At 38.6% G+C, this 26,091-nt stretch overlaps 3 protein-coding genes across 4 annotated transcripts; all 3 read left to right on the forward strand.

The window, feature by feature from the left end:
- On the forward strand, positions 1 to 25,481 carry LOC120730797 (Fc receptor-like protein 5). Of its 2 annotated transcripts, none has more exons than XM_040027281.1 (8): positions 1 to 48; positions 2,804 to 3,067; positions 3,202 to 3,460; positions 5,056 to 5,205; positions 6,888 to 8,835; positions 8,968 to 9,225; positions 23,947 to 24,089; positions 24,697 to 25,481. In XM_040027281.1, exons 5-7 carry the CDS (start codon positions 8,499 to 8,501, stop codon positions 24,081 to 24,083), a joined length of 732 nt encoding a protein of 243 aa, XP_039883215.1. In that variant the 5' UTR covers positions 1 to 48; positions 2,804 to 3,067; positions 3,202 to 3,460; positions 5,056 to 5,205; positions 6,888 to 8,498; the 3' UTR covers positions 24,084 to 24,089; positions 24,697 to 25,481. The 2 variants fall into 2 exon arrangements, with proteins under 2 accessions (XP_039883215.1, XP_039883214.1); XM_040027280.1 differs by lacking the exons at positions 23,947 to 24,089; positions 24,697 to 25,481 and adding exons at positions 10,793 to 10,927; positions 11,551 to 13,918.
- On the forward strand, positions 14,681 to 18,466 carry LOC120730799 (type-2 ice-structuring protein-like). Its single transcript, XM_040027283.1, has 6 exons — positions 14,681 to 15,469; positions 15,952 to 16,028; positions 16,484 to 16,620; positions 16,710 to 16,829; positions 17,209 to 17,314; positions 17,442 to 18,466. The coding sequence occupies exons 2-6, from the start codon at positions 15,968 to 15,970 to the stop codon at positions 17,513 to 17,515; spliced, it is 498 nt and encodes a 165-aa protein (XP_039883217.1). The 5' UTR covers positions 14,681 to 15,469; positions 15,952 to 15,967; the 3' UTR covers positions 17,516 to 18,466.
- On the forward strand, positions 20,231 to 21,771 carry LOC120730798 (Fc receptor-like protein 5). The gene is made up of 3 exons (XM_040027282.1): positions 20,231 to 20,501; positions 21,036 to 21,299; positions 21,420 to 21,771. The coding sequence occupies exons 1-3, from the start codon at positions 20,378 to 20,380 to the stop codon at positions 21,716 to 21,718; spliced, it is 687 nt and encodes a 228-aa protein (XP_039883216.1). The 5' UTR covers positions 20,231 to 20,377; the 3' UTR covers positions 21,719 to 21,771.
- Positions 25,482 to 26,091: the final 610 nt, after the last annotated feature.

The raw sequence follows: 26,091 nt of genomic DNA on the forward strand, positions 1-26,091 counted from the left end.
GTCATCTTTAAAACAGGATGATGATCGCACCAGTCTGCCTCATGATCAGTAAGAAAACTGACTTTTTATTCCATATTTGTCAACAACAGATCTTTGTTTGTTTTTATATTTATAGCTTGCATGCAGTTTTTCTCATTTGCAATGAGTCAATTCTTAAATGATGGTTAAAGTTTTAAAAGCAGTTTCTGAAATTCTTTAAAACACTTTGCTACATGTGAACATCAGAAAACATATTTGTCTTTTTCTTCTGTAAATCATTTGAGAAATGAGCCATGTTGGCTTAGAGCCAAAGGGTTAAAGGGTCTTGTGAGTGGAGTTTGTGTCTTTGTTTGGACTGTGTGAGTTCCTGGTAGTCTAACTTCCTCCCACGGTCCAAACACATGCCTGTTAGGTTAACTAGTTATTTTAATTGTTCACAGGTAAGGATGGTTGTCTGTGAACGTTTAGCTCTGTGATGGACTGATGACTTGAGTCCTCGAGTGGAATCTGTCTCTAAGCCCCTGTTAGCTGGGCAGATTCCTGATTTTGTGCATTTTATGATTTTGAATTTGAATTCCTCTCATACATGTTAATGCAACATCAGCTGTCATGGTTGTTATAACTCGCATCACTTCATACATGGTGGAATATTTACATGGATTAGTTTTCCCTGAAGCTAACATTAACCTTTCTTGAACATTCATGGTCAGAAGTTTCCATACACTCATCAGGGGAGTGAATGTTGAGGTAATTGTGGGCTTTTAATGGTTTCTTCAACTGTTCTTACATCTTTAATGACTTTAAAAAACTGAACAAAAAAAGGTTGAAATATTTGGTTAACATTTAACAAATATTAGTGACAGCCAACAACAAGCTGCAGGCATAACTCTGATGGGAAGTTTGACCTCTCTTATTGGCAGAATGTTTTGGTTCTGGGTCTTTGACCCAGCTCTTTGAGGTTACTTTTTTAGGTTAACATATTTGTTGATGTTTGATTTTTTGCTTTGTTAAGAAGTTTTAGGTTTGAGTTTTGGTTCTTTTCATGTGATTGAGTTTACAGCTTTCCCCACTTATGTCTGTGTCTGCTCGCCTTCTGTGGTCTCGCTCCCCTTCTCTCTGTGTCCTGTCACCCTTAGTTGTCCCAGGTTTTGCTCCTTGTGTTTCATCCTTGTCTCATCTGTCCTTCATGTGCATCCATGTGTGTTCTCCACAGCCCATCATGTCTCTCGCCGTCTCCATCTTCTCTTTTTGTCTTGTTCCCATGTCTGTTTCCTCCTCTGTCCCAATGTCAATGTCAATGTCATTGTGTCTTAGTCTGTGTCTTTGTATGTTACTTCTTAGATCTTCATTCAGATCTTTGGACTTTCCCATTTTTTGAGTATTGGTTAATCTGATGAGCGCTGTGAAACAAGTCCTTTAGTGCTGACAGACATAAAGTACCACTTGTAGTCAATCATGATCACCCATGAAAAGGTGACCTTGTCATTAAGCGTCACTTACTAAAAGATTTAAGTGTGTGTATATTGAACCTAAAAGTATTATTTTGATGTGCAGTGCAGATTTGAGAAAATCGAAAATAAATTCAAATTTGTGCAACCAGTTACTTTTTTTGAAATGGAATAAGGTTAAGATTAGAGATTAAAGTGGAAAGAAAACATTTCAAAGAAATCATTAATCTTGAGCCCCAAAGTGGTTTCTGAGCTTCCTGCTCTAAAATGAAATACACAAAATTAATTGATTATTTCTCCGCAAATACAAACGCTGTGCTTACAATTTTGGTATCAAAATAAAATTAAGCAGAAATTCATTAATTTTATTAACATGCTTAAAAATGCTTGTTTTTTTAATACATTTTTGAAGAATTAACCACACATTTACATGGCAATGGCCCTTTTCTGCCATGCGCATGTAACGTTTAATTGGCCCTTTAAATTCTGAGGGGCTGTAACTTTGGTTTCTTTTGGTAAATTTGCATGATTGACACCTCTTTTTAATCGTTTGAGCCAATAGAATCACAGTAATGATGCCACATTCCTGTCACTTCAACCAATCAGAACTTGCAAGGCCAAACTCAACGTGGCCCCAAACTTACTACATGTGACCTCCATCCAGTCACGTGTCTGTAGGTGGGTCTAAAATGTAGGTTGTTGACGGAAATGGCTCTGATGCCATTAGTTAGCCTTGGAAACTGCTGATAATCATGTGGCTAACGGCTAACTGCGAAATCTGAACAGTAAGCCATTTTCTGTCTTAGCGCATTTGCGCCGCTATGTGTTTTTGTGGTCTTCTTTTGCGGCTCGTTCAGTGAATTTTGGTCAGAGTGTGGTGAAACTTGGTGTTTGGAATCGTTGATATCTCTGGAAGATAACTCACCTTTCTTTAGCCGGTTACATAAAGTCTGGAGAATTTCTTGTTTGGTTTTGTTTGTTTAGCGGACATTTACGTAAGTGTTCGTTTAATCATGACTTGTTTTCGTTCTGTTTAGTTTTTGTAGAAATGGTTTATATGAGATTTTAACTGAGATTCAGAGGTTTTTGTGGATACCGCACATGTCCGGACTTATATTTCTGACACCGTGTTATAACCGATTAAACGTGAGCTCCTCCTTTTTACCCCTGGTAGCGGGGCGTGGGGCTTAAAAGCCTAAAATTACCATGTCGTTCTTGGCAATGTTGAGTTTGTGGAAACTTTTGTCCAAAATGGTCGCTGGTTTGAATCTGTGCAGTGGCAGAAATGGTTTCAACATCTATGTGTTTGATCTTCTCACACTGCATGTTCTGCATGTCAACTGATGTGTCTCAACCTGATGTTTTTGAACCTGCAGCTGCTACTCTGAGCATCCATCCCGGCAGGTCAGTCTTCTTTTATTATGAAACCGTGACTCTGAGCTGTGCAGTGCCAGGCAGCTTCAGCAGCTGGACAGTGAAGAGAAACACCTCCACAAGGTCTTCTGTTTCATGTGAGACCTGGGGCCAATTAAATGGGTCATCCTGCACCATCAAAGGTGTCTACCCATCAGACAGTGGAGTGTACTGGTGTGAGTCTGACAGCAGGGAGTGCAGCAACACCATCAACATCACAGTGACAAGTAAGCTTGCTAAGTACTGTCAGATTGTTGATGTTGTATCTTAAGTAAAAATAAAATTAACGCATTTTGCAATTTTTTTGTAACCAAGGACAAAACCAGAGTCAGAGACCACAGTTTCTCTCTCTGCATTTCAGCTGGTGTCATCCTGCAGGGTCCCTGCTGTTCCTCTGACTGAGGGAGACAGTGTGACACTAAACTGCTCCTATAAGGAAAAATATGCAAAGGAGTCTACGTCCAATTTCATTACTGCTTTCTACAGAAATGGTACTTTTTTTGAAAAAAAGCCTGAAGGAAGGTTGAGCTTTATCCATGTGTCCAAGGAGAACGAAGGCTTCTACAAGTGTGAACATCCCACAAAAGGACAGTCACCGGAGATCAGGCTGGAAGTGAGAGGTGATGTTGATGGTAGGTTTCATGAAGGTTTCGTCTGACAGCTTATAAATACTGTTGCATACATAAAGCAGTTTCAGTTATAACTCAGTGATTAAATGGGATGTTTTTTGTATAAACCTGACCACAAGTAATTAACAAAGCCTGTATCACCATAATGCACCAGTATGTCTACCCCTCTATGCTGCCTGGTGAAAGTCAGGTTTAAAGCTGTAAGTTTTAAAGAGTAAACTAAATCTTAACATTTCCGGGACATTGATTAACCTAAAGTTTTATATTCCTAAATCAAAAGTTAACCAAGTAGTTTTCAGTTTTATTCTCGCTGTTTATCGTCACTTCTCCCACCTCCAGCTGTGAGGTGGGAGAAGTGATGTGTTACCTTGTCCAAACTATATATCACAGCAGCTGTAACTATCATTTTGTAATTCCCCCTTTCATTCTTCCTGTTATCCTTTTGCCATAACTCACACTCATGACACTCATCTCTGCCCACAGCACCTTGCCTGTACTCTCTTCTTTGCCTCTCTTGTGCACTGTCTCCCACATTCACAAACATGTATTCTAGCTTACTTCTAGGGACTTTCATTCATCTTATCTCCAGAACTTACCTCCACCTCCCCAGGCTCTCTTCCACCTGTTCCCCACTCTCTTAATACAAATTTCAGTGTCATCTGCAAACATCATAGTCCACAGAAACTCCTCATCTGTCAGCTTGTCCATCACCATCTCAAATAAGAAGGAGCTCAGAGCTGATCTCTGATGTCATCCCAACCCCATCATAAACCCATCTGTTAATCCCACCATGCCCCTCATGACTGTCTCATCCTGTTACATGTCCTGCAACACCCTTCTCGTGTACTTCTCTGACACTGGCGTCCTGACTTCTGCACACAGTACACAGTACAAAGTCACTATCTTGCACTCTATCACATGCTTTTTCTGGTGTCTTAGAGTCCTAGGGTCTAGAGAAGACACTAGAGACATAACCAGTTCTTTTCTTAAACACACAACTATGATGTAAATGAAGCTGGTATTTGGCAAATAAATGCTTTAATCGATGTCCCAGAATGAGAACACACTGCCGGCCGACATCCCTACTAAAAAAGAAAATAAATAAAAAGGTCAAAAGAGAAATGTGCTAGAATTTTAGATTTGGTTTAAAATATTTATGGAGTAATTTGCTTTCTTATCCAGAAATGAAATGACTGTGTGTTTCGTTATAAAACCAATCTGAAAAATCTAACTACTGTAGCAAATGAAATGAAATGTCACATGAAGCGTGTCACCAACATGAAGCGTGTCAGGTTTTTTTCACATATATGAGCTGCTTCCTGGATATGCAGCGGTTCTACCACAGGAAGTGGTACTGTAGGCCAGGTATAAGGTTTGTCATACATCTCATATCTTTATGCTGAAAACTTTGACTCATTTCACAGAAGCTCTGTTTTTCATGTCCTGATGTGGTTCCTTGAAATGTTTTTGTGAAATGCACAGTAACCTCTGCATATGTATCAACACGAAATATTGATTTAAAATTAACATTTTTTAATGCTCGCTCTAAACAGAAGAACTGATGATAAAACTTTATCTCCTAACAGAGAATAATATCCCCGTGACCACCCCTGATCCTGATCCTGATCCTACTCCTCCGATCGCTCTGCCCAAACTTTTGAGCACCATCCTGCTGTTCATCCTCTACACCTGTATACTCATACTGGCTGTGTACACCTACAGGAAGTGGGCTCAAGGTAAGAAAACTTCAAAAAATTCTGATTATGTTGGTTTATGTCAATTTTCTTTAAGGGCTCAGAGGACATAGGTGCTGAAGAAATGTCAAAAATGAATTATTATCATATATAATGAGTAAACTTTACAAAAACTAAAATTTCACTCTGGACATTAAGTTCACAATGTAAGACTTTTAACCCATTAGCCCTTGTGCACGTGGTGCCACCTTATTTGCAGGGTTACTTACAGATGCTGCGCCTCTCTTACTGATCTTTAACATGCACTTTTTTGGAAGGCCTTTATTGCAATAACACAGTGGAGAGAAGACATGAAAGCTGGGAGCAGAACTCAGAGTAAAAGCTCAGGTTTCTGTATTAGCTTTATGACATATGCATCACCTGCTGAACCCAGTGAGCTACACCACTGCTGTAAATGTGCGTTCTTATTGAGAGTATAATAACTCTTAAACCTCCAGAGTTGTTTTGGTATTTGTCTCTGTATCTTGCAATGCTTTGGGAGATCATTGAAGAAAAGTAGCATTACCTCACTCTGTCACTATTTGTAAATACATTTCTGAAGTTCAGTTTTAGATTCATGACGTTCAGGCTGGATTTTATTACTTTAGTCATCAGGCACAAAAGTTGCTTTAAAGATGGAATCTGACTGCATGAGGTTGCAGACCTGAAGCATCAGGCATCAACCTGATGCTTGAACCCAAAAAGTTGATTCTGCTCATCTGGATGTAATGTTTTCAGTGGTAGAAACATTTGGTCACTCATCCAAGTGACTTCTTCAGTCTCAGCTGACTGCACGTTTCCCCAACCTTAGAGCTTGAAATGAGTGGGCCTCACCTTTTTTTTAAAAAAAGCTTTGAAAAGAATGACCAAAATGATAAAATCTCACATTAAGGTCTGAAATATGAAATTATGTAATCGTAATGGAGTTTCAGTGCTGACTGTTGTGTTTCCCATCTTGGCACCAAGTATTTATGGGTTTAATGCAGTGCTGTGAGCCAAAATGTCATTTTTTTTATGTGTGTGTGTGAATGTATTGGTGGTAGAGCAGGTTATTTACCAGTCAGAAGGCTACAGTAGAGGTTACTGCTTACTTCTGCCTCCATTAAATCTAAAATGTCCTCTTTTTCATGCAGGCCTGGACATCGTCACTGTCAGAATTTCACCATTTTACTTTTGCTTCTTAAGCTGCTGCTTGGTGGGCATTTGGAGCCAGAACAAGCTAATGATATCAGACCTCACACATAGATAACAATCATCATGTCACCTGAAGGCAACGTCTGTTTGACTGAGTGAAACCATAGAGTAGAAACAGTTATTATAATCTTTGGTTCAGTCTAACCACATTAAGGGGAGCGGAGCATCCACAGTGGTGCAAAGTCAAATGACACCATGTGATGCAGCCCCCTGGTGGTGTCTGAGTATGTTCATGCTCCTGCAGCGAGGATGGATGTTCACTTGTTTGCATCACGTTTCACAGCAAAGTTTCCAGCTGCTGTTGAGTCATTTCTGTGGCAGAAAAGCTGACAGTTATCTGATATCCTTGTTACAGTCAATGAGGTGGAAACAGAGCTGGTTCTCTGGAAACAATAGGTGTTGTTGTTGCGATTGTATGAAGCAGCTTATACGTGACTAAATGTCATCTTTGAAAAATGTCGCACTATAAATAGTTTTTGTTCTTCCTGCAGCTCGAGCTGAAGCTGAAAGGAAATGGCCTGATAATCTCTAACTCGAGTGCTGGAAGACGATGATCAACAATCAACATATCACTGGGATTAAAGCAATAGTCTTACACTGATCCTTTCAACCTTAATAACCTCTCAGCAGCAATGATGTTCGATTTTGTATGAATCTAAAATTATATAAAGTGAACAGAAAACTGTCTCATTTTTGCATTTGATGAGTTTTATGTTTAAAGGACAAATTCAGTGTCACAATGTTATGAAGAAGCACTCTGAGAGTGCAAACCTTCACCAGTGCCGCTCACGCTCCAGGCTGCACTTGTTTTATATAGGATTGTATATACAAACTAGTATATTGTCTTTTGTAAACCTGCTGTAAGATATTTGTCAAATACTTATTTAATTTATAATATGTCCTGTGGTTTAATGTATCATTTTATGTGTCAGTGTCTGTCTGTATTACTGCTGTTCTAAATACATCAAAAAAATATATGTTCTTACTTTTAGAAACATTACTCTTGTGTTACTCTGTAACCTGGCATTAACTATCTGCTGTGGTAAGTGGGATGAAGAAATAACAGTAACCAGGCATAAGTGCCTTTGACATCAAAAAATGTGAAAAATAGTCTCACAAATGTCCTCATCAGCATTGTGTCTGTCTCCACCTTGTGGGCATTTTTACACTTGTTGCTTATTTTAATGCAATCTGAACATTTTATATAAAGTAATTAAAATACTTATAATGTTGGTTTAGAAAGTTCCTTTCATAAAAGATGACCCAGCGTCCCCTCTGGTGAGTAATTAAATAATCAAGCACTAAAGTAGTTTAAGTCAGACAGCTCTTATTTTGGCTGACAGAAACTTTGGGGACATTCACTGAGTAACCTTTAAAACCGTTAAAAACAAAACTGGCCATCTGAGCACACTTCCTGAATTTAAGAATTAAAACTGAAACATGGATGTTGATTTAAAGAAGGAAGAGCCAAAATGTTTTATTCTCCCACACACTGTGGACTTGTTTTTTTCTATAATATGAAATCCATGGAGTCTCTTCTCACTTTCTCACTGTGGACTCTCATCCACTGCTTGGATTTCGAGGTAAATCAATATGTTTCTTATACAGATGTCACTTTTAGTTCTTTTAACACGAGTTTATAGTTTGTGAGTCATGAGCTTTTTTCAGTGCAGCGTGAACATTAATAATCCTCTTATCATTTGTCTTCACTGTGTAACTGCATAGGCTTCTGAGTGTTTTGTCACTCTGTGGTACTTTTTGGAAATCACAGAAGTTCTTAGTTGGAGTTCAGATCTGTGGAACATCAGGGGATTAAAATGGGTCTGTGGGTTTTATCCTAGTAGGTCAGGGTACTGTTGGCTAAACAGTGGATGCCTGTTTGCCCCTCCAATGATACAGCCCAGCAGACCGTGACTGTTATACATATAAGCATGTACAGCAGAATAATATACATCTTGATCCAATTTTAGTTATAATGGCTGTTGTAGCTCGTCTCTTCATATTTGCTGGTCTAATTGAATATTTATTCTGACTCTCATGTTAATCTTTTGTGAGTCTCCCGTTTCTTTTAGCACTTACGATCAGTACAGGTTACTTCTCTGATGTTCATGTCATTGATCTCCACACGCTGCATGTTAACTGATGTGTCTCGACCTGATGTTTTTGAACCAGCTGCTGCTACTCTGAGCATCCATCCCGGCAGGTCAGTCTTCTTTTATTATGAAACTGTGACTCTGAGCTGTGCAGTGCCAGGCAGCTTCAGCAGCTGGACAGTGAAGAGAAACACCTCCACAAGGTCTTTTGTTTCATGTGAGACCTGGGGCCAATTAAATGGATCATCCTGCACCATCAAAGGTGTCTACCCATCAGACAGTGGAGTGTACTGGTGTGAGTCTGACAGCAGGGAGTGCAGCAACACCATCAACATCACAGTGACAAGTAAGCTTGCTAAGTAATGTCAGATTGTTGATGTTGTATCTTAAGTAAAAATAAAATTAACAGATTTTGCAATTTTTGTAACTAAGAACAAAACCAGAGTCAGAGACCACAGTTTCTCTCTCTGCATTTCAGCTGGTGTCATCCTGCAGGGTCCTGCTGTTCCTCTGACTGAGGGAGACAGTGTGACACTAAACTGCTCCTATAAGGAAAAATATGCAAAAGAGTCTACGTCCAATTTCAGTGCTGCTTTCTACAGAAATGGTGCTGTTATTGAAAAAACGTCTGAAGGAAGGTTGAGCTTTATCCATGTGTCCAAGGAGCACGAAGGCTCCTACAAGTGTGAACATCCCACTAAAGGACAGTCACCAGAGATTTGGCTGGAAGTGAGAGGTGAGGATGATGGTAGATTTCATGAAGCTTTCGTCTGATGGCTTTTAGGAACAGTTATCTGGTAGTCTAGGAGTAAAACCAAAATCAGAACAGTCATCCTCCTGTTTCAGTTTTGGTGCCTACATTACCCATAATGCACCACAGCAGCATATAGTTCAGTCAGCCATTTGAACCATAGAGTCAGATTAACCTTTAAGCTTTTTCACCCACCTACACAACAATACTCTCTAACTCCCGGTTTGCCTTTGATTTGACAAAGGCAAACATGTAGATATCTTCCAGCATTGATCGTGCCTCTTCAGATGTGCAAACTGTCAGTCCCATAGGGCACAAATGCACACCCTGCTTCTCTTCAGAGGTTAAAGGTTTCATGTTTTCCTTAAATAATTTCCAATTTTGATTCATCCAACCAGGGAATAGTTTCCTGATTTACCTGAGTCCATTTTAAATGAACTTTAGCACAGAGAAGATGTTTCTGGATCATGTTTATATCATGGCTTCTTCTTTGTATGTTAGAGCTTTATCCTACACTTGTCAAAACACTGTGCACTGTCTTTGCACTCAGTGATTTCTGTTCCTCAGTCCATGCAGTGATTTCCATGACAGCCTGTTTGTAATGAAATGCCAGATGAGAGCCAGGTCTGGACTGGTAATCTGGCATACTGAGCACTTCCCTAAGAGAGGAAAATAAAAATAAACTCACAATACGTGCAGAAAAATGTGTAAAGTAAACAACATCTTAGCTGTCAGGGCTACTGGTGCACCATCAAGGGTAGTACCAGCACAGCTAGTAACAAGCCCTCTCAGTCACAGGAGATGTGCAGGAGGAAGGACCACGGTCGTGACAAAAGAGTGAGGAAGGTAAAGTTAACGTAACAGCACTTGGCACTTATTCTAAAGTTGTCAAAGGAGCTTGCAAAGAAAAGCGTCTGGACTTCTTTAAGTTGCTTGAAGACGTTTCACCTCTCATCTGAGAAGCTTCTTCAGTTCTAAGGTCAAATGGTGGAGAGTCCCAGATATAAACCTAGTGGGAGTAACCCCCCACAGAGGGACAAAAGGACCCCCTGATGATCCTCTAATCGCCTGAGCCAAGGTGTGAAACTTCCCAGATGCCTTAACGCCCACTCACATCCTGGGCCATCTGACCTCAGGAATTCGCATGACAAGGTGGGGCCAGGTTTCACAATGAACACACCCGAAACTCTGGCTGATTGGGACCCGCACCCAGTTTCACACCCAGTTTTGTCCCTCTGTGGGGGGTTACTCCCACTAGGTTTATATCTGGGACTCTCCACCATTTGACCTTAGAACTGAAGAAGCTTCTCGGATGAGAGGTGAAACGTCTTCAAGCAACTTAAAGAAGTCCAGACGCTTTTCTTTGCAAGCTCCTTTGACTACGATGACCTGGATGACTGAGAACCTTCACAGACCTATTCTAAAGTTGTTCCACGGTTTTTAGAAGCAATCTTGTGCCACTACATGAAATGTCAATTTTCTTTATTTACTTTTCATGTAACATTTGGTCCTAAATAGAAAAGATGATGACAAAACCGTTTCTGTGTCACAGCTCGAGCTCCGTCTACGACTGCTCCTCCTCCTGCTCTGATGTCTCTTCCCAGGCTGGCGTACACAATCTTTTTGTTCCTCCTGTTCACTGGTATACTGATACTGTGTATATCCGTGGGCAAAAAGTTTACTCAAGGTAAGAGTACAACAGAAAAAATCATACTGAGAATATATTAATTTTCCACAGGGTCAAAGGTCAGATACAACACCAAACAAATAGCTTAGCTGCAAAACAAATGACAGAAAATCCATCATAAAACTATTTTTTCAAACTTATTTTGTCAGTCTAACAATAATTCAGTATGAAATCAGGTGATGGATACATCTGATTGAAAATAACTTAAAAGCAGCAGCAACACTTTAACCTCTTGCTGTGAAAGATTCACATCTTCCATTTGCAGCCTCCTCCAGTTGGACAGTAGATGCCAACTGACCACAGTGGTGTAACGTAGCTTCTCAACTTATTACGCTTTGTGAAACAGACCCTTGGTTGTGGCTCATCAGGTGACCTCAGGCATGTTTGTATGTTGATGTTCATTAAGTGAAGACAGATATTGATGTTTTCAGCACAAATGTCACAGCAGATAAAGACAGACAGTTATCATCAGGGATTCTTATTGTTGTTAATGAGGTGAGAGGTCAGAGCTAGTTCTCATGGCAACAATAGAAAGTGCCACTGTTGTATAGCACTGCTTACATGGGATTAAATTCTGCTTTTAAAAAAGGTCCCACTACATAAAGTTTCTGTTCCTCCTGCAGCTGAAACTGAGACAAAAATGAAAGAGTCTGATCATCTCTGACTGGAGTGTCTGAGGATGAAGATCATGATGAACAATAACGATCATGTCTCACCAGTATGTTTTGCCTACATTGTTACCTCGTGATTTAATCTGCTCTTTGTGCTGAACTGAAAACTGCAGAATTCTTACTTTGGATGAGTTTTTTGTTTAAAAGACAAAAACAATGATTATGTCAATGTCAAAATGTAAATAAGCTTCATGCTAGGCTTCATAGGTCAATACTGGCACTTCTCATGCTAATGTAGTAATATTTGTCTTTATTATTATGGTTAAAATAAAATAAAAAGTAATGTATGTGCACCACCTCTTTTAACTGACATCACTTCAAAATCAAGATGTCAGAGCACTTATTTGATGCTGACTGAACTCCTCTCTCTCCTCATCTGTTCATCACATCTGCTTGGACCTGTGGCAGGAGGAACTAAGATTGTTTGAAGACAAGGCCAGGAAAAAAGCCTGTTCTTTTGCAGTCCAACACAACAAATACAGAAACAGTATGCACCAAACCTCTGGTAAACGTTCATTGCATGAAAAAGCTCCACAAAAACCTGGAAAATAGCATAAGAATTGGTCCATTAATACATTTCAATTTTCCACCAGTTTCTAGTATCTGAACATGTAATATGCATAAAATCAGAATGTGATTCTTTGTAATTATTTTTTTTTCAAATAATGTAAAGTCAATTACCCAGTAGCAATCAAATCCATTTGCTACCGGACACCAAATTGGTATAGTGTACTTTTCAGCATGAAGGTACTGAGGAAGACTCTGGTTTTAAAGTGTGATGCACTGATGTCCCTGAGCAGCAGTCCTGTGGTTGTTTTTTTTTTTTTTTTTTGAGTAACTGCTGTTTCAAACCCAGCCTCTATTTTTACCCTGGTGGTTCTTAATAAACTACATTTTGTCCGGGAAACACAAAGTACTGAGGATAATGCTTCTGATCAGAATTTCCGACTGGTGTGATGAAACTTTCCTTAGTCATAAAAGCAGAATCCCTGGTGGAACCTGTATTTTATTTTCCAATGAATTTACTCCTCTTTTGATTGCCATTAATAAAGTAATTGCAGGTCACACTACATAAAATAAAAAAAGATGTTTTTATAAATGTGTGAGCTCCAACCTCAATTCCATTGTTTCCTTTCCAGGACTATGGCCATTTCCACTTTATTTTTTTCTACAGACTTTTATTATTGGTTTCAGATGCAGTAAAAAAAAAAAGGAAACTTATCTTTAAGTTAGTACTCACATGAAGACATTTTTTACTTGTTTCTTGATTTATAGAAATGTTTTGTTGTATTTTGTTTAAATAACTGCTTCAGGGAATACCTGATCTCTCTCTCTCTCTGAGTGGATGAGGTATACGGGTGGGTCTGGGGATGCAGAATGACTCCATCGTGCTGCTCATCAGGTTGTCTGAGGTTTTTCTGAGGAACTGCTACCAGCTCGGGTCAGGAGCACCTGACTCACCACTCCTCAGTGAAGGAGTTTAGTTTGGCTGTTGGATAGTTGATCGGGTGTGGCATTGCAAAATGAGGCTCCGGCAAGATACTGAGTAGCTAAACCTACACGCTGAGAAGGTCCAGAATGGAAAGATAAAGAAAAGATAAGATAAAGAAGCCCTAAAAACAAAGTAACTGAACATTCTGAATATAATTACGGGTGATTCAGCAGAGAGTGTGCTTTGGATAAAGCATGTTAAGATTGGTGGTGAATGCTAAGTAGAAAACACAAAAAAAAAGGAAAAAGAGGCAGAAAGCATAGACAAAAGTTTCTTGCATTAATGGATGAATGAGGCATGTTGTGTAAAGTGCTTCAAGTGCTCAAGTACAATAAAAAAAGTGCTATGTAAAAACTAGTCCATTTACAATCACCAGTGTTCCATCATTCATCAGAAACGAAGCAGGAGTTGTCTAAGCATGCACAGCTCCTCTCTGCTATTAAAATCATGCTTCTTGGCTGCAAATCTCCTTGCTTAAAACATTGTTTTCTCCTTTAAAATACAGGTTTTAATGACTCTCACGGGGGATAAAGAACTGAGCATTGCTTTTCAAGGTTGAATCGATAACTTTTACTTTGTTCTTCATATAGCATCTGAAAATATGAAATGCTTCAGATGCGGGATGGGGGAGCATCCCAAGTAGAGACAGCTGAACAAGTAGGTAACAAACAGATGCATGTAGATATGGAAAAAGGCACAAGGTAAGTGATAAAAAAGGAAAAGAGTGAAAAGATGAAAGAACTTTACATGCAATGTGGTGAACAGTGTTGGTCAAGTTACTTGAAAAAAGTAATCAGTAACTAATTAATGATTACTTCCCCCCAAAAGTAATCCCGTTACTTTACTGATTACTTATTTTCAAAAGTAATTAGTTACTTAGTTACTTATTAAAACATGATTTATACCCTGAGTAGGTAGCGATAGATCTTTCAGCCCAATTCTACTTTTCTGCATAATCCATCATATAAAATGTAATCAAATAGAAAAGTCTCTTTTTAAAACTTGTTTTATTAGTTTTAACCTTTTAACTTTATGCATCAAGCAAAAATTTAATTATATGCAACATTCTCTGACTGGAAGAAATTTGTTTAATATTTAAACCTATTTTCTGCACATTCCAGCACATAAAATAAGATATTTTTTGTGTTTACACTCAGTCTTTCAAATAGATGCAAGTAAAACACAGCAGAAAATAAATAAAATGAAAGACTCAGCGGTCCTGTTGCTCTATTTTCACCTGTTTAGCAGGCGGATGTTTGCCCTGGTGCAGGTGAGCCGCAGCGGTTATGTCAGTGGAAGAATCTGGGAGTTTCTCTGTGAATTTCCCATTACGTCGTTGCGCACTCGGTGCTTGCTCGGAAGTTTAGGGATTTTTTTTCGCTGCAAAAAGAAGTTTTCTTCCCACGCAGTGAACAGAGGACGCTAATGTTTTTGTCACTTTTTACAGAATCAAACTCAAAGTAAGGTCAGTACTTCCACGCTTTAAATGCTGCACGCTCATACTCTCTCCCGCGCTCGATATATTATCCATTGTTGCTCTGCACACAGCTGTTTAACACAGCGTGCTTACGGGAAAGTAACAGTAATCTAATTACCTTTTTTGCAATAGTAATCCCTTACTTTACTCGTTACTTGAAAAAGTAATCGGATTACAGTAACGCGTTACTGCCCATCTCTGGTGGTGAAACGGTTGTTGGTGGAATGAAGGAACAGACAGGCTAAATCCTTTCATAGTAACTCAGTCAGTGTGGGAGGAGGAGGATGTTGTAATGGATGAAGACTTTCAATTTTTATATAAAGAGGAAGAACATTAAAACTAAACAACAAAAATGTGAGGTGAAAAAGGTCTTAAAGGGACATTTAAAAGTCCCTCTGCGTCATTCACAGGGACATGGTGAATCAGAGGTAGACGGTAAAAATAAAAAAAGAGAATAACTATTTCTTTGTTAAAATTAGAAAGTTTTTGGAAGACACAACAGGATCCATAAAGATGATTCACCTGGATCCACTTCCCCAAGAGCTTAGGCTCTCTGCCAGAGTCAATATGAAAAACACAGCAGGGCTTGGAAAGGAAAAAGACAGTAATGAGGGTGATGCTGCTGACTGTAAGAGAGAGTTCATGTGTCATTTCACTTAGTCATGAAAGTCATAAAAGTAACGTCACTGATGGAATCTATATTTTCATTTCCAATGAATTTAAGCCTCTTTCTGTTGACGTCACTGACGTATATGCAGGTCACAGTTTAAAAATCAGGCACTCAGAGAGAAACTGTGTCCCACTGCTTCCTGGACCGCGACTGTTGCCACTCTGTGTTGGAACCTGGAGAGGCCGTTCCATTTATTTGGAGAGCTGCTTCATTCTTTCCTTCCTGGCTTCAGGTACAGTCAAACTAGGAGTTAAGTAAACCATGTTGGTTGTTTACATCAGCAGAAAACAGAAAACAAATTGTGATGTTAAATTAATGTTACAAACATTGATTATCAATTTTATTGTAGGATGAATGATCTGAAATGGTTTGAAAATATTTGGTTTTGCAGTCATATGTTGTTTTCTGGAAAGAAAACACATGAAGAGAGAAATATTTGAATGGAATTATTGCTGATTATTGCAAGTCCAAAGAGGATTTTTTATATAATAGTAGACTATCAAATGCTGTTAATAACACTGGTTTCAGTGTATTTTCACCGGAGCACAGCTTGTCTTTAACACACTATTCATACAAGAAGAGTATGAAAAACAGCATGCACGTCACTGCTGTTTTATTGATAGTTCCAGGTTATTTCTGTAAATGTTCTGTGACAAACTCAGATTTTTTTCATCCTTTCTGTATTGAATTGATAGTAGCTTTTTTTTCCCACAGAGACACTAACACCACCATGAAGCTGCTGACTCTGTGTGCACTTCTCTGTGCAATGGTGGCTGTAACCACGGCTGGTGGTGAGTATGGCAGTATAATTTCCATTATTTATATATGAGTGTAGTTAAAAATACAAATTAATAGTAAAATATGCATCTTATTTATGAGAGTTAAAGCAAAGGGATTGATGCCCACAAGTGAAATGCATTTTCCAGATTTTCAATAACTAATGTCATGCTGAATCCAAGATAATAGATAAGATATATAAGTTACCATTGTTACAATTAATTATATTGTCTTAATAAATACAAAGCATACAGCTATATATATATATCAATCTATCAACGTGAAGTAAAGACAAAGCCCTGTACTTCATACACATAACTGCACCTGAACACCACCAAACCTTTAATTATTGTTTATATGTCCAATGTTACTTGTATGACTTGTCAGTTATTGGATATATAATAATTAAAAGTAATACAAAATAAGATATTAACCAGAGACACATGTACAACTGTTCATTTGTCCACAGCCAAGAGTCACCTGGTCAAGAGGTGCATTTATTGTCCTGATGGTTGGAATCAAGCCCGGTGTCCTTACGGTTGGACTCAAGTCGGTAGTCGTTGCTTTACCTACAATCAAACACCCATGAGTTGGGATTCTGCTAAGGTAATTTTATTTTACTTTTATCATCTTTAACACCTGATTGAACCACTCATTGTTTTAAAAAACCTCTGCTTTGTCCTTCTTCATTGAAGAGACACTGCTGGGGCTTGGGGGCAAACCTTGCATCAGTGCACACTTACTGGGAGCACCAAAGGATCATGCAGCTGTTTGGCAACACGGCAGTTTGGATTGGAGGAAGCAAAGGACTCAAGGTATTTTGTCAAAAGAAAATGTTAATTCCCACCTGCAGTGAAACCTAAGGCAGGTACTAATGATAACCATCCATCCATCCATCTTCATCCGCTTTATCCGAGGCCGGGTCGCGGGGGCAGCAGCCTAAGCAATGATAACACTAATGATAACATATACAATATTATGTCAAAAATGTCAATCAACAATCTTGGGTGGAGATCTGAGGATCTGCCTTTTAGAGATTATTAACCAGGTAAATAATATGCCTAATGTGAGATTTGCCAGTTAGATATACAGAAAGTTATGCGTGGTTGCATTAAAGTGAGCTGATCTGTTGGTTAGGATTACACACAGGCCTGTCTGAACTACTTTTTTTTTGTCTTCTTTGTCTTCTACAAGGGTACTTGGTTTTGGAGTGATGGGACCAGTTCCTCTTTTTCACAATGGTGCTGGGGAGAGCCAAGCAATGGTTACTACGAGAACTGTCTGCAGATGAGTTCTCGAGGTAATTTAGAACAGTTATCAGCGAGTGCTTAATGTGTATGACTGGTTGAAGTGATCAAATATGCAAGCCATAAAGGCTGGTTCTTTAGGTTTTTCATTTGAATGATTTCTGCTCTTGAATCTTGCAGATTCAAATTGCTGGCTTGATGCATGGTGTGGATATCATCTGCCATCTGTCTGCGCCAAGAATATCGTCAATTGACAGTGTTGGACTGACACTCAAGCACGAAACTCCCATAAAACACACACTGACGTATGATGGTGTTAGCTCTTTTTTGCGGCATTAAAGCTTCAAGCAAACATGTCCGTCTTCTTTTGTGGCACATACACATATTTTAAGCAGTTATATGCATTATTTTTTCTCTACCTTGTATGCATGTACAAGTTATCTTGACCAGTTACCAGACCATTACACCTAAGATGTGTTGTACAATTTGTATTTACTCCCTGATGTTTAAATGTGCTGCCAGATTAGGTGAGCATGCTATGATAATTTCAACTTTTTTAAAACTACTTTGTGTCTTTCTGCCAACAGTATTCTTAGTACTCTCTTTGTATACAGTAAAGTAAGAGGAAACTAAGATTTTTCTCTACATGACAATTACAATACAAGGAAACATATCTGTAGCTTGCTGTGCATGTACTCATCTCTGAGCACAGGGAAAATGACAAAAATGAAGGCCTAAATCCTTGATAGTAAGCATAATAAAACACAATAATCTAATGACTTATTGATGATTATACAAGGTTCAATCCTGGATTAATGATTATTTTCAGTTTCTTTCTGGCCACATTCCTTTAGTTTAGCATTATTCAGTATTTTCCTTGCATTCTTATTATTCCTATACTGACAACATTCAGCTATATATGCTGAGGTTCACCGATTGGACAGGTTGTCCACCCTGTTTATCCCAGATTAGTGATTGACTCCTGCCTTCTTTTAAACTCTGGCAAGACTGAGGCTAGCATTGTAGCACCTCCTGATGTTAATTCAAGAATCACTCAAGTCATTCCCTCCTTTTCTGCAAAGACCAGTGTTTGTAATATTTGATTCATCTTTGGGCTTTGACTCACATATAAAACTGATCTCATGTACCTGTTTCTTTCATTTAAGGAACATTTCTTAATTGTGACCTCCTCTTCTGCACTAGAAAACTTGTTTCATGCATTTGTGTCATTGCACCTAGATTATTGTATTCCCGTATTTATTGGCTTAGATAAATCGTCGCTTTCATGTCTCAAGGCAATACACGATGCTGAAGCCAGACTCTTAACACACTATAGCAAGTAACCTCATATCATCCCTATTTTATTCTCCTTTTATTAGCTCCCAGTTGATTTTAGAATTTGTTTTAAAATGTTCATGCTACTGTGGTGCCAAGGCTCTGGAAATGATTACCACTCCAGCTTACATCAAGAAATGGTTTTCTTTCATAAGAACCAACTATTTGCCTACTGTTTAAGCTTCCTGCAGCATCTGCTACTCTCCTTGTAAGCAAAGAACGTGTGAGGCATGGGTGTCCTTATGATTTCTGACCTTATCAATTTCCTGTGATTCTCACCACAACTAAGAGGAGAGCAAACAGTCCAGCAACCACAGCATGTTTCACAATGTGCTGCATGAGTATAGACATAATACAAATGTCATGAGATACAGGACTCGCTTGTTGTGCACAGCACTTGAGTAAATTACCACTGTGAATCATTTGAGTCTCAAAAGCAAAACAAAATTGTATTGAACATAAGAGGCTAGAATTGTGTACTCCATTGCATTTTTTTCATATAAGGAAGTCCAGGTAATAACCTTATATGAGCGAGGCTTTCTGCTTCATGCCATTTGATAGTTTCAGGACCGTTAAATGTTTAAGATCTCTCTCAGAGACAGCTCTTTTCTGATGAAATATGAAAGAAATATCCTCTATAATAACCACCAACACAGGAAGACAGTGTGCACTCAACGTTTTACTCTGTTATCTTCCTGATGCACATGACACATGTTACACTTCAAAAACATTCCTACTGTAAACATTATGGATGAACCAAAATTACGTCCAACAAGGTGCCACAAAAATAACTTATGTCACACAAATAAATTATAAGGTAAGATAAGTGATAATGAGCTATTTAAATATAAAAAAATAATATTGCAAAAACTAATATGCAACATAAATGTAAGATAAGATAACTCTTTATTATCATTGTACAGTCATACATAGTACAATGAAATTGGAAAAACTGTCCCACATTTGCAACATGTACAACACAACACAGTAACTTGAGTAATAAAAAGAAGAAGAAGTGTATGGTTATTGCACATTATTGTTATCATTATACCTTGTTATAAATTTAAATATTATTATTGTTATTGTTGTTACCCCCCAAAAACGTACAGGGAGGTAGCCAATAAGTTCAGCTGTTAGCATTGATTAGGGCTATTGCCCTGTTGTAAAAGTTGTCCTTTGGTCTGTTTGCCCGCATGTATATTATAATCTACACAAATTAAACGTGGACAAATATAAATACATGTGCCATGACTAAGGTTACAAAACTGACAGCTAAAGCTCCGTTCAGTGGATTTGAACTATCAGCTTTTATTTTGATACTGATTGTTTTTTTATATATATTTAAACCAATGAACGATATCCTTAATCTTGAATTCAGCTCTGTGATCAGCATGCTTCCTGGTGAAAAATAGTTTCACTAATGTCCTCATCATTAGTGTCTGTCTGTCTCCACCTTGTGGACATTTTGACACTTGTTGCTTGTTTCAAAGCAATCTGAACACTACATATAAAGTAATATAAATACTTATAATCTTGGTTTAGAAAGTTTCATTCATAAAAGATGACCCAGTGTCTCCTCTGGTTAGTAAGATAAAATAATCAAACACCGAAACACTTTTCAATAGTTTATGTCAGCCAGCTCTTTTTTTGACTGACACGAAGAAACTTCAAGTACATTCACTGAGTAACCTTTAAAAACAAAACTGTCCATCTGAGCACACTTCCTTAATTCGGGGATTAAAACTGAAACACGGGTGTTGATTTAAAGAAGGAAGAAACAAATGTTTTATTCTCCCACACACTGTGGACTTGTTTTTCATATTGTTTTCTATAATATGAAATCCATGGAATCTCTTCTCACTTTCTCACTGTGGACTCTCATCCACTGTTTGGATTATGTTAAAGGTAAATCAATGTGTTTCTATTACAGATGTTACTTTTAGTTAATTTTACACATGGGTTTATTGGTTGTGAGTCGCCTTTTTCAGTGCAGTGTGAACATTAATAATCATCTTGTCTTCTGTCTTCACTGTGTAACTGCATTGATTCATTTATTATTTTTAATGCTCTTAAAGCCTCAAACAGTTGAGAAAGTGTCGTTCTGAGTCTGCAGCTGTAACATGTAACACTAGACTGTACTTTAATGCTAAACAGTGGATGCCTGTTTGCCCCTCCAATGATACATATATATAAGCATGTACAGCAGAATAATATACATCTTGATCCAATTTTAGTTATAATGGTTGTTGTAGCTCGTCTCTTCATATTTGCTGGTCTAATGGAATATTTATTCTGACTCTCATGTTAATCTTTTGTGAGTCTCCCGTCTCTTTTAGCACTTACGATCAGTACAGGTTACTTCTCTGATGTTCATGTCATTGATCTCCACACACTGCATGTTAACTGATGTGTCTCGACCTGATGTTTTTGAACCTGCAGCTGCTACTCTGAGCATCCATCCCGGCAGGTCAGTCTTCTTTTATTATGAAACCGTGACTCTGAGCTGTGCAGTGCCAGGCAGCTTCAGCAGCTGGACAGTGAAGAGAAACACCTCCACAAGGTCTTCTGTTTCATGTGAGACCTGGGGCCAATTAAATGGGTCATCCTGCATCATCAAAGGTGTCTACCCATCAGACAGTGGAGTGTACTGGTGTGAGTCTGACAGCGGGGAGTGCAGCAACACCATCAACATCACAGTGACAAGTAAGCTTGCAATGCCAGATAGTTTATATTAAAGAAAATAAAATTAACACATTTTTGCAACTTTGTAACGAAGGACAAAAACCAGAGTCAGAGACCACAGTTTCTCTCTCGGCATTTCAGCTGGTGTCATCCTGCAGGGTCCTGCTGTTCCTCTGACTGAGGGAGACAGTGTGACACTAAACTGCTCCTATAAGGAAAAATATGCAAAGGAGTCTACGTCCAATTTCAATGCTGCTTTCTACAGAAATGGTGCTTTTATTGGAAATAGGTCTGAGGGAAGGTTGAGCTTTATCCATGTGTCCAAGGAGAACGAAGGCTTCTACAAGTGTGTTCATCCCACAAAAGGACAGTCACCGGAGATCAGGCTGGAAGTGAGAGGTGAGGATGATGATATTAAGTTTCATGAAGCTTTCGTCTGATGGCTTGTAAGGACAGGTATCCAGTAGTCTAGGAGCAGTGTTGGGAAGGTTACTTTTAAATTGTATTCCATTACAGATTACAGAATACATGCCCCAAAATGTATTCTGTAACGTATTCCGTTATGTTACTCAATGACAGTAACATATTCTGAATACTTTGGATTACTTAATATATTATCATGCTGTTTACAACTACGTGAATGTACTATTGCTGTGTGATTTATTACTATTACTGAAGGTCCGCGACTCCGAACTGTAGTAAAGGGACCTCTGACTAATACGGCGGGGTCCCTGTCGGCTCGTAGCCAAAAAATAGCTTTACTTTGTTGTGTGGGTCAACTTTTCTTGCGAGAGACAGAGAGAGGCGTTGAAAGGCTGCTCCAACGGAACTTATTGTTTTCGGAGGAAAACACGAACACGGTGTACAGTCGAGTCTTAATAGCTTACTTACAGCTGGGCTCGTCAGGCTCTCTTCTTGGCTGAAGTGGTTATTATTATATTTACATGCTTCCAGCTCCCGTTTTTCCTCGATGACAACTCGTACTTTTCCACTCCCCTTTTTCTCCCTCCTCGCGCTCACAGACCCATAACGTGTATGGCAGTCCATTCTCCCTGCAGCACGGACTACACTGCCCATGATGCTACATTCTTTAGAGCTATGCTTGTAGCATTCTGCCTGTTAGCTTAGCACAACAACAACAACGAAAAGGCGCAGAGAGAGAGAGCGAGCGTTGCCCTGTAACCATGGCAACCGTAACGCTGCCGCCTGGAACAACAGAACGTAGCTGTCAATCAAAACCAAACAGTCCTGACCCGCGACAAAATGAAACAGGAAAGTACCGCAGTGTAATCCATTTATTTCAACAAAGTAACTGTATTCTGAATACCACCTTTTTAAACGGTAACTGTAACGGAATACAGTTACTCATATTTTGTATTTTAAATACGTAACAGCGGTACATGTATTCCGTTACTCCCCAACACTGTCTAGGAGTAAAACTATAAATCAGAACCCTCATCCTCCTGTTTCAGTTTTTGGTGCCTTTGTAATGCGGATACGAAAGCTGATGCGCCAGAATGTCATGCTGAATAGAATGATCATTTTAAATACAAGGGGGAGCAAGCGAGTCAAATACCAAGGGCACAAGCAGGTCTAATCGGAAACAGTTTATTTCCAGACCAGGGAGCACAAATTAAAAAAAACAACAAAAAAACAACTCTTAAAAAACATATGAAATAAAATGTTATCAATATATACTAAAATCCCCATGGAGACTAAATAAAACAATTCTAAAACCCATAAAAATACAATTTTCTATATTCACTATAATTCCCTGGTGTAATTATGCCAGATGTTCATTATGGGTCCACCAGCAGTCCAGGAATCCTTTCTCCAGAGCGAGGTCCACACCAGCCTCGTCTCCGGCAGACGAGGAGGAGCCTCCTATCCCCCTCTCATCCCTTCACTAGGCCCAAGATGGGCCTGCACTGCATTAGATTTACTTACATACATACAGTGTCCCAACATTTTTAGGGTCCCAAAAATGTTTAGAGCCTGTGTTTAGCATTCTCAGTAGTGAACGCAAATTAAAATCTGACTAAAGGTCAAAGTTCTTTTTCAAACTCTCCCATTTTTATTCGCAAGCTGCAAACTGCTGAAAAAATTGTCATCCACATGAAGCTCTTCAGGTTTCTTTGATTAAAAACTATATATGAGCTGCTTCCTGCAAATTCAGTGGCTTCACCATGAAACGCAGTGAAAGGCCGTTTTAGTGTTAACACATTTCGGACACACCTCAGTGAATGTTGAATGTTTTTATGTAAATACACACATACTGGGGTGGCTGTACCTCAAGTGGTAGAGCGGGTCACCTACTCACCAGAAGGTCGGTGGTTTGATCCCAGGCTCCTCCAGTCTACATGCCAAATATCGTTGGGCAAGATACTAACCCCATGTTGCTCTCTGGTGCATCTATCGAAGTGTGAATGCGAGTGAATGTTAGATAGAAGCACTAAAAACCGTAGATAAAAGTGATTGGATGAATGCATGAGTTGTATAAAGCGCTTTGAGTGCTCAATGAGAGTAGAAAAGTGCTTCATAAGAGCTAGTCCATTTACACAGTAAACTCTTCACCACTACACGAACGATGGATTTTCTTTATTTACTTTTCATGTAACATTTGGTCCTAAACAGGAAAAATGATGACAAAACTTTTTCTGTGTCACAGCTCGAGCTCCGTCTACAACTGCTCCTCCTCCTTCTCCTCCTCCTCTGATATCTCTTCCCAGGCTGGCGTACACAATCTTTTTGTTCATCCTGTTCACTGGTATACTCATACTGTGTATATCCATGTGCAAAGGTTGACTCAAGGTAAGAGTAAAACAAAAAATATATATATTTTAGAATAATATATTCAATTTCCACACAGGGTCAGTGGTCCAATACAACACTGTAGCTGCCAAACAAATGTCAAAAAAATCCATCATAAAACTATTTTTTCAAACTTATTTTGTCAGTCTAACAACTCAATTTTATACTTGAATAACAATTCAAGTATAAAATCAGGCGATGGATACATCTGATTGAAAATAACTTAAAAGCAGCAGCAGCACTTTAACCTCTTGCTGTGAAAGATTCACGTCTTCCATTTGCAGCCTCCTCCAGTTGGACAGTAGATGCCAACTGACCACAGTGGTGTAACGAAGCTTCTCAACTCATTACACTTTGTGAAACAGACCCTTGGTTGTGGCTCAGCTAGTGACCTCAGGCATGTTTGTATGTTGATGTTCATTAAGTGAAGAAAATATTCATGATTTAAAGACAGACAGTTATCATCAGGGATTCGTATTGTTGTTAATGAGGTCAGAGCTAGATCTCATGGCAACAATAGAAAGTGCCACTTTTGTATAACACTGCTTATATGGGATTAAATTCTGCTTTTAAAAAAAGTCCCGCTAAGTTTCTGTTCCTCCTGCAGCTGAAACTGAGACAAAAATTAGAGTCTGATCATCTATGACTGGAGTGTCTGAGGATGAAGATCATGATGAACAATAACGATCAATGTATCACCAGGATTAAAGTAACATTTTTATTTGTTTTACTTTTTTAACTTTATAACTTTTTAACAGCTGATGTTTTGCCCACACTGTTAGCTCATGACCTGATGATCAATCTGCTGTTTGCGCAGAACTGAAAACTGCATAATTCTCACATTTGATGTGTTTTTGGTTTAAAAGACAAAAACAATGATTATGTCAATGTCAAAATGTACACAAGCTTCATGCTAGTCTTCATATGTCAATATTAACACTCCCATGCTAACGTAGTAATGTCTTTATTATTGTAGTTAAAATCAAATAAAAAGTAATGTATTATGTTTCTTATTTGCTCTGTGTATTACATTTTATAAAAAGTTTCTTTTAGGAAACCAGGGGTACAAAGAACGCCCTTCTTGTGTCATAATGTCATAATTATCATCAATATAAAACTTAAAAATGACCAAATGTGGAGCTACATGTGGACCTATCAGTTGATATGTTGTATTGCACTGCACATATAAAGGTGTGGAGCTATGGCTGCTTTGTTATTTAACCATAGTGATGACTAGTTCCACATTTTGCCTTAATCCAAAATTGATTTAATTCATCATTCCCCTCAACTTTCTAAGCACAATGCTCCATGATGAAAACACACATATACAGTGGGGCAAAAAAGTATTTAGTCAGCCACCGATTGTGCAAGTTCCCCCACTTAAAATGATGACAGAGGTCAGTAATTTGCACCAGAGGTACACTTCAACTGTGAGAGACAGAATGTGAAAAAAAAATCCATGAATCCACATGGTAGGATTTGTAAAGAATTTATTCGTAAATTAGGGTTTAGTTTAGTTTTCGTCCCTGTTCACTTTATCTTATTTGTACTCATATAATCACCCTTAACACACCTTGATTTTTATTCATTCTACATTCAGTTTTTTGTCTGCATTTGGGTCCACTATTTGCTCAACATACAGTCAGTGGACAATAATGTTCTTATAAATAAACAAATGTATCGTTATCTTGTTAATTACTTGGTCAGCAGCTCCATGTTCTGGTGGGATTTGTGAATCTATGTGCACGACAACTGGTCTAAACTACTAATTTCTTTCCTGAACTTTACCTCAGGCCCCAATTCACTCAATTCAGTCTTTCTCTACCTCACCAGAGACACAGATCTCTTCAAGTCCCCCTCATGCTTTGAGGAAGTTGAGGTAATACATTTGTATGATTGAAGTCGTGTCTGAATACACCACTTCATAGTCTATGTCTCCCCCTTGCTGTCTGATCACAAACAGTCCTTGCCACTTAGGAAGTAACTTTGAGCTTAACTAAGA

This window comes from Simochromis diagramma, unplaced genomic scaffold (assembly GCF_900408965.1).
Source record: "Simochromis diagramma unplaced genomic scaffold, fSimDia1.1 OVJJ01000766.1, whole genome shotgun sequence".
Taxonomy (NCBI): domain Eukaryota; kingdom Metazoa; phylum Chordata; class Actinopteri; order Cichliformes; family Cichlidae; genus Simochromis; species Simochromis diagramma.

Excerpts from the sequence above, each read along its gene's own strand:
- LOC120730797 (XM_040027280.1), top strand. The coding sequence starts at position 8,499 with ATGTTCATGTCATTGATCTCCACACGCTGCATGTTAACTGATGTGTCT. Across the intron at positions 8,836-8,967 it reads CATCAACATCACAGTGACAA|CTGGTGTCATCCTGCAGGGT; the intron begins GTAAGCTTGCTA and ends TCTGCATTTCAG. Across the intron at positions 10,928-11,550 it reads GGGCAAAAAGTTTACTCAAG|CTGAAACTGAGACAAAAATG; the intron begins GTAAGAGTACAA and ends TTCCTCCTGCAG.
- LOC120730799 (XM_040027283.1), top strand. The coding sequence starts at position 15,968 with ATGAAGCTGCTGACTCTGTGTGCACTTCTCTGTGCAATGGTGGCTGTA. Across the intron at positions 16,029-16,483 it reads GGCTGTAACCACGGCTGGTG|CCAAGAGTCACCTGGTCAAG; the intron begins GTGAGTATGGCA and ends ATTTGTCCACAG. Across the intron at positions 16,830-17,208 it reads GAGGAAGCAAAGGACTCAAG|GGTACTTGGTTTTGGAGTGA; the intron begins GTATTTTGTCAA and ends GTCTTCTACAAG.
- LOC120730798 (XM_040027282.1), top strand. The coding sequence starts at position 20,378 with ATGTTTTATTCTCCCACACACTGTGGACTTGTTTTTCATATTGTTTTC. Across the intron at positions 20,502-21,035 it reads CTGTTTGGATTATGTTAAAG|CTGCTACTCTGAGCATCCAT; the intron begins GTAAATCAATGT and ends TTGAACCTGCAG. Across the intron at positions 21,300-21,419 it reads CATCAACATCACAGTGACAA|CTGGTGTCATCCTGCAGGGT; the intron begins GTAAGCTTGCAA and ends TCGGCATTTCAG.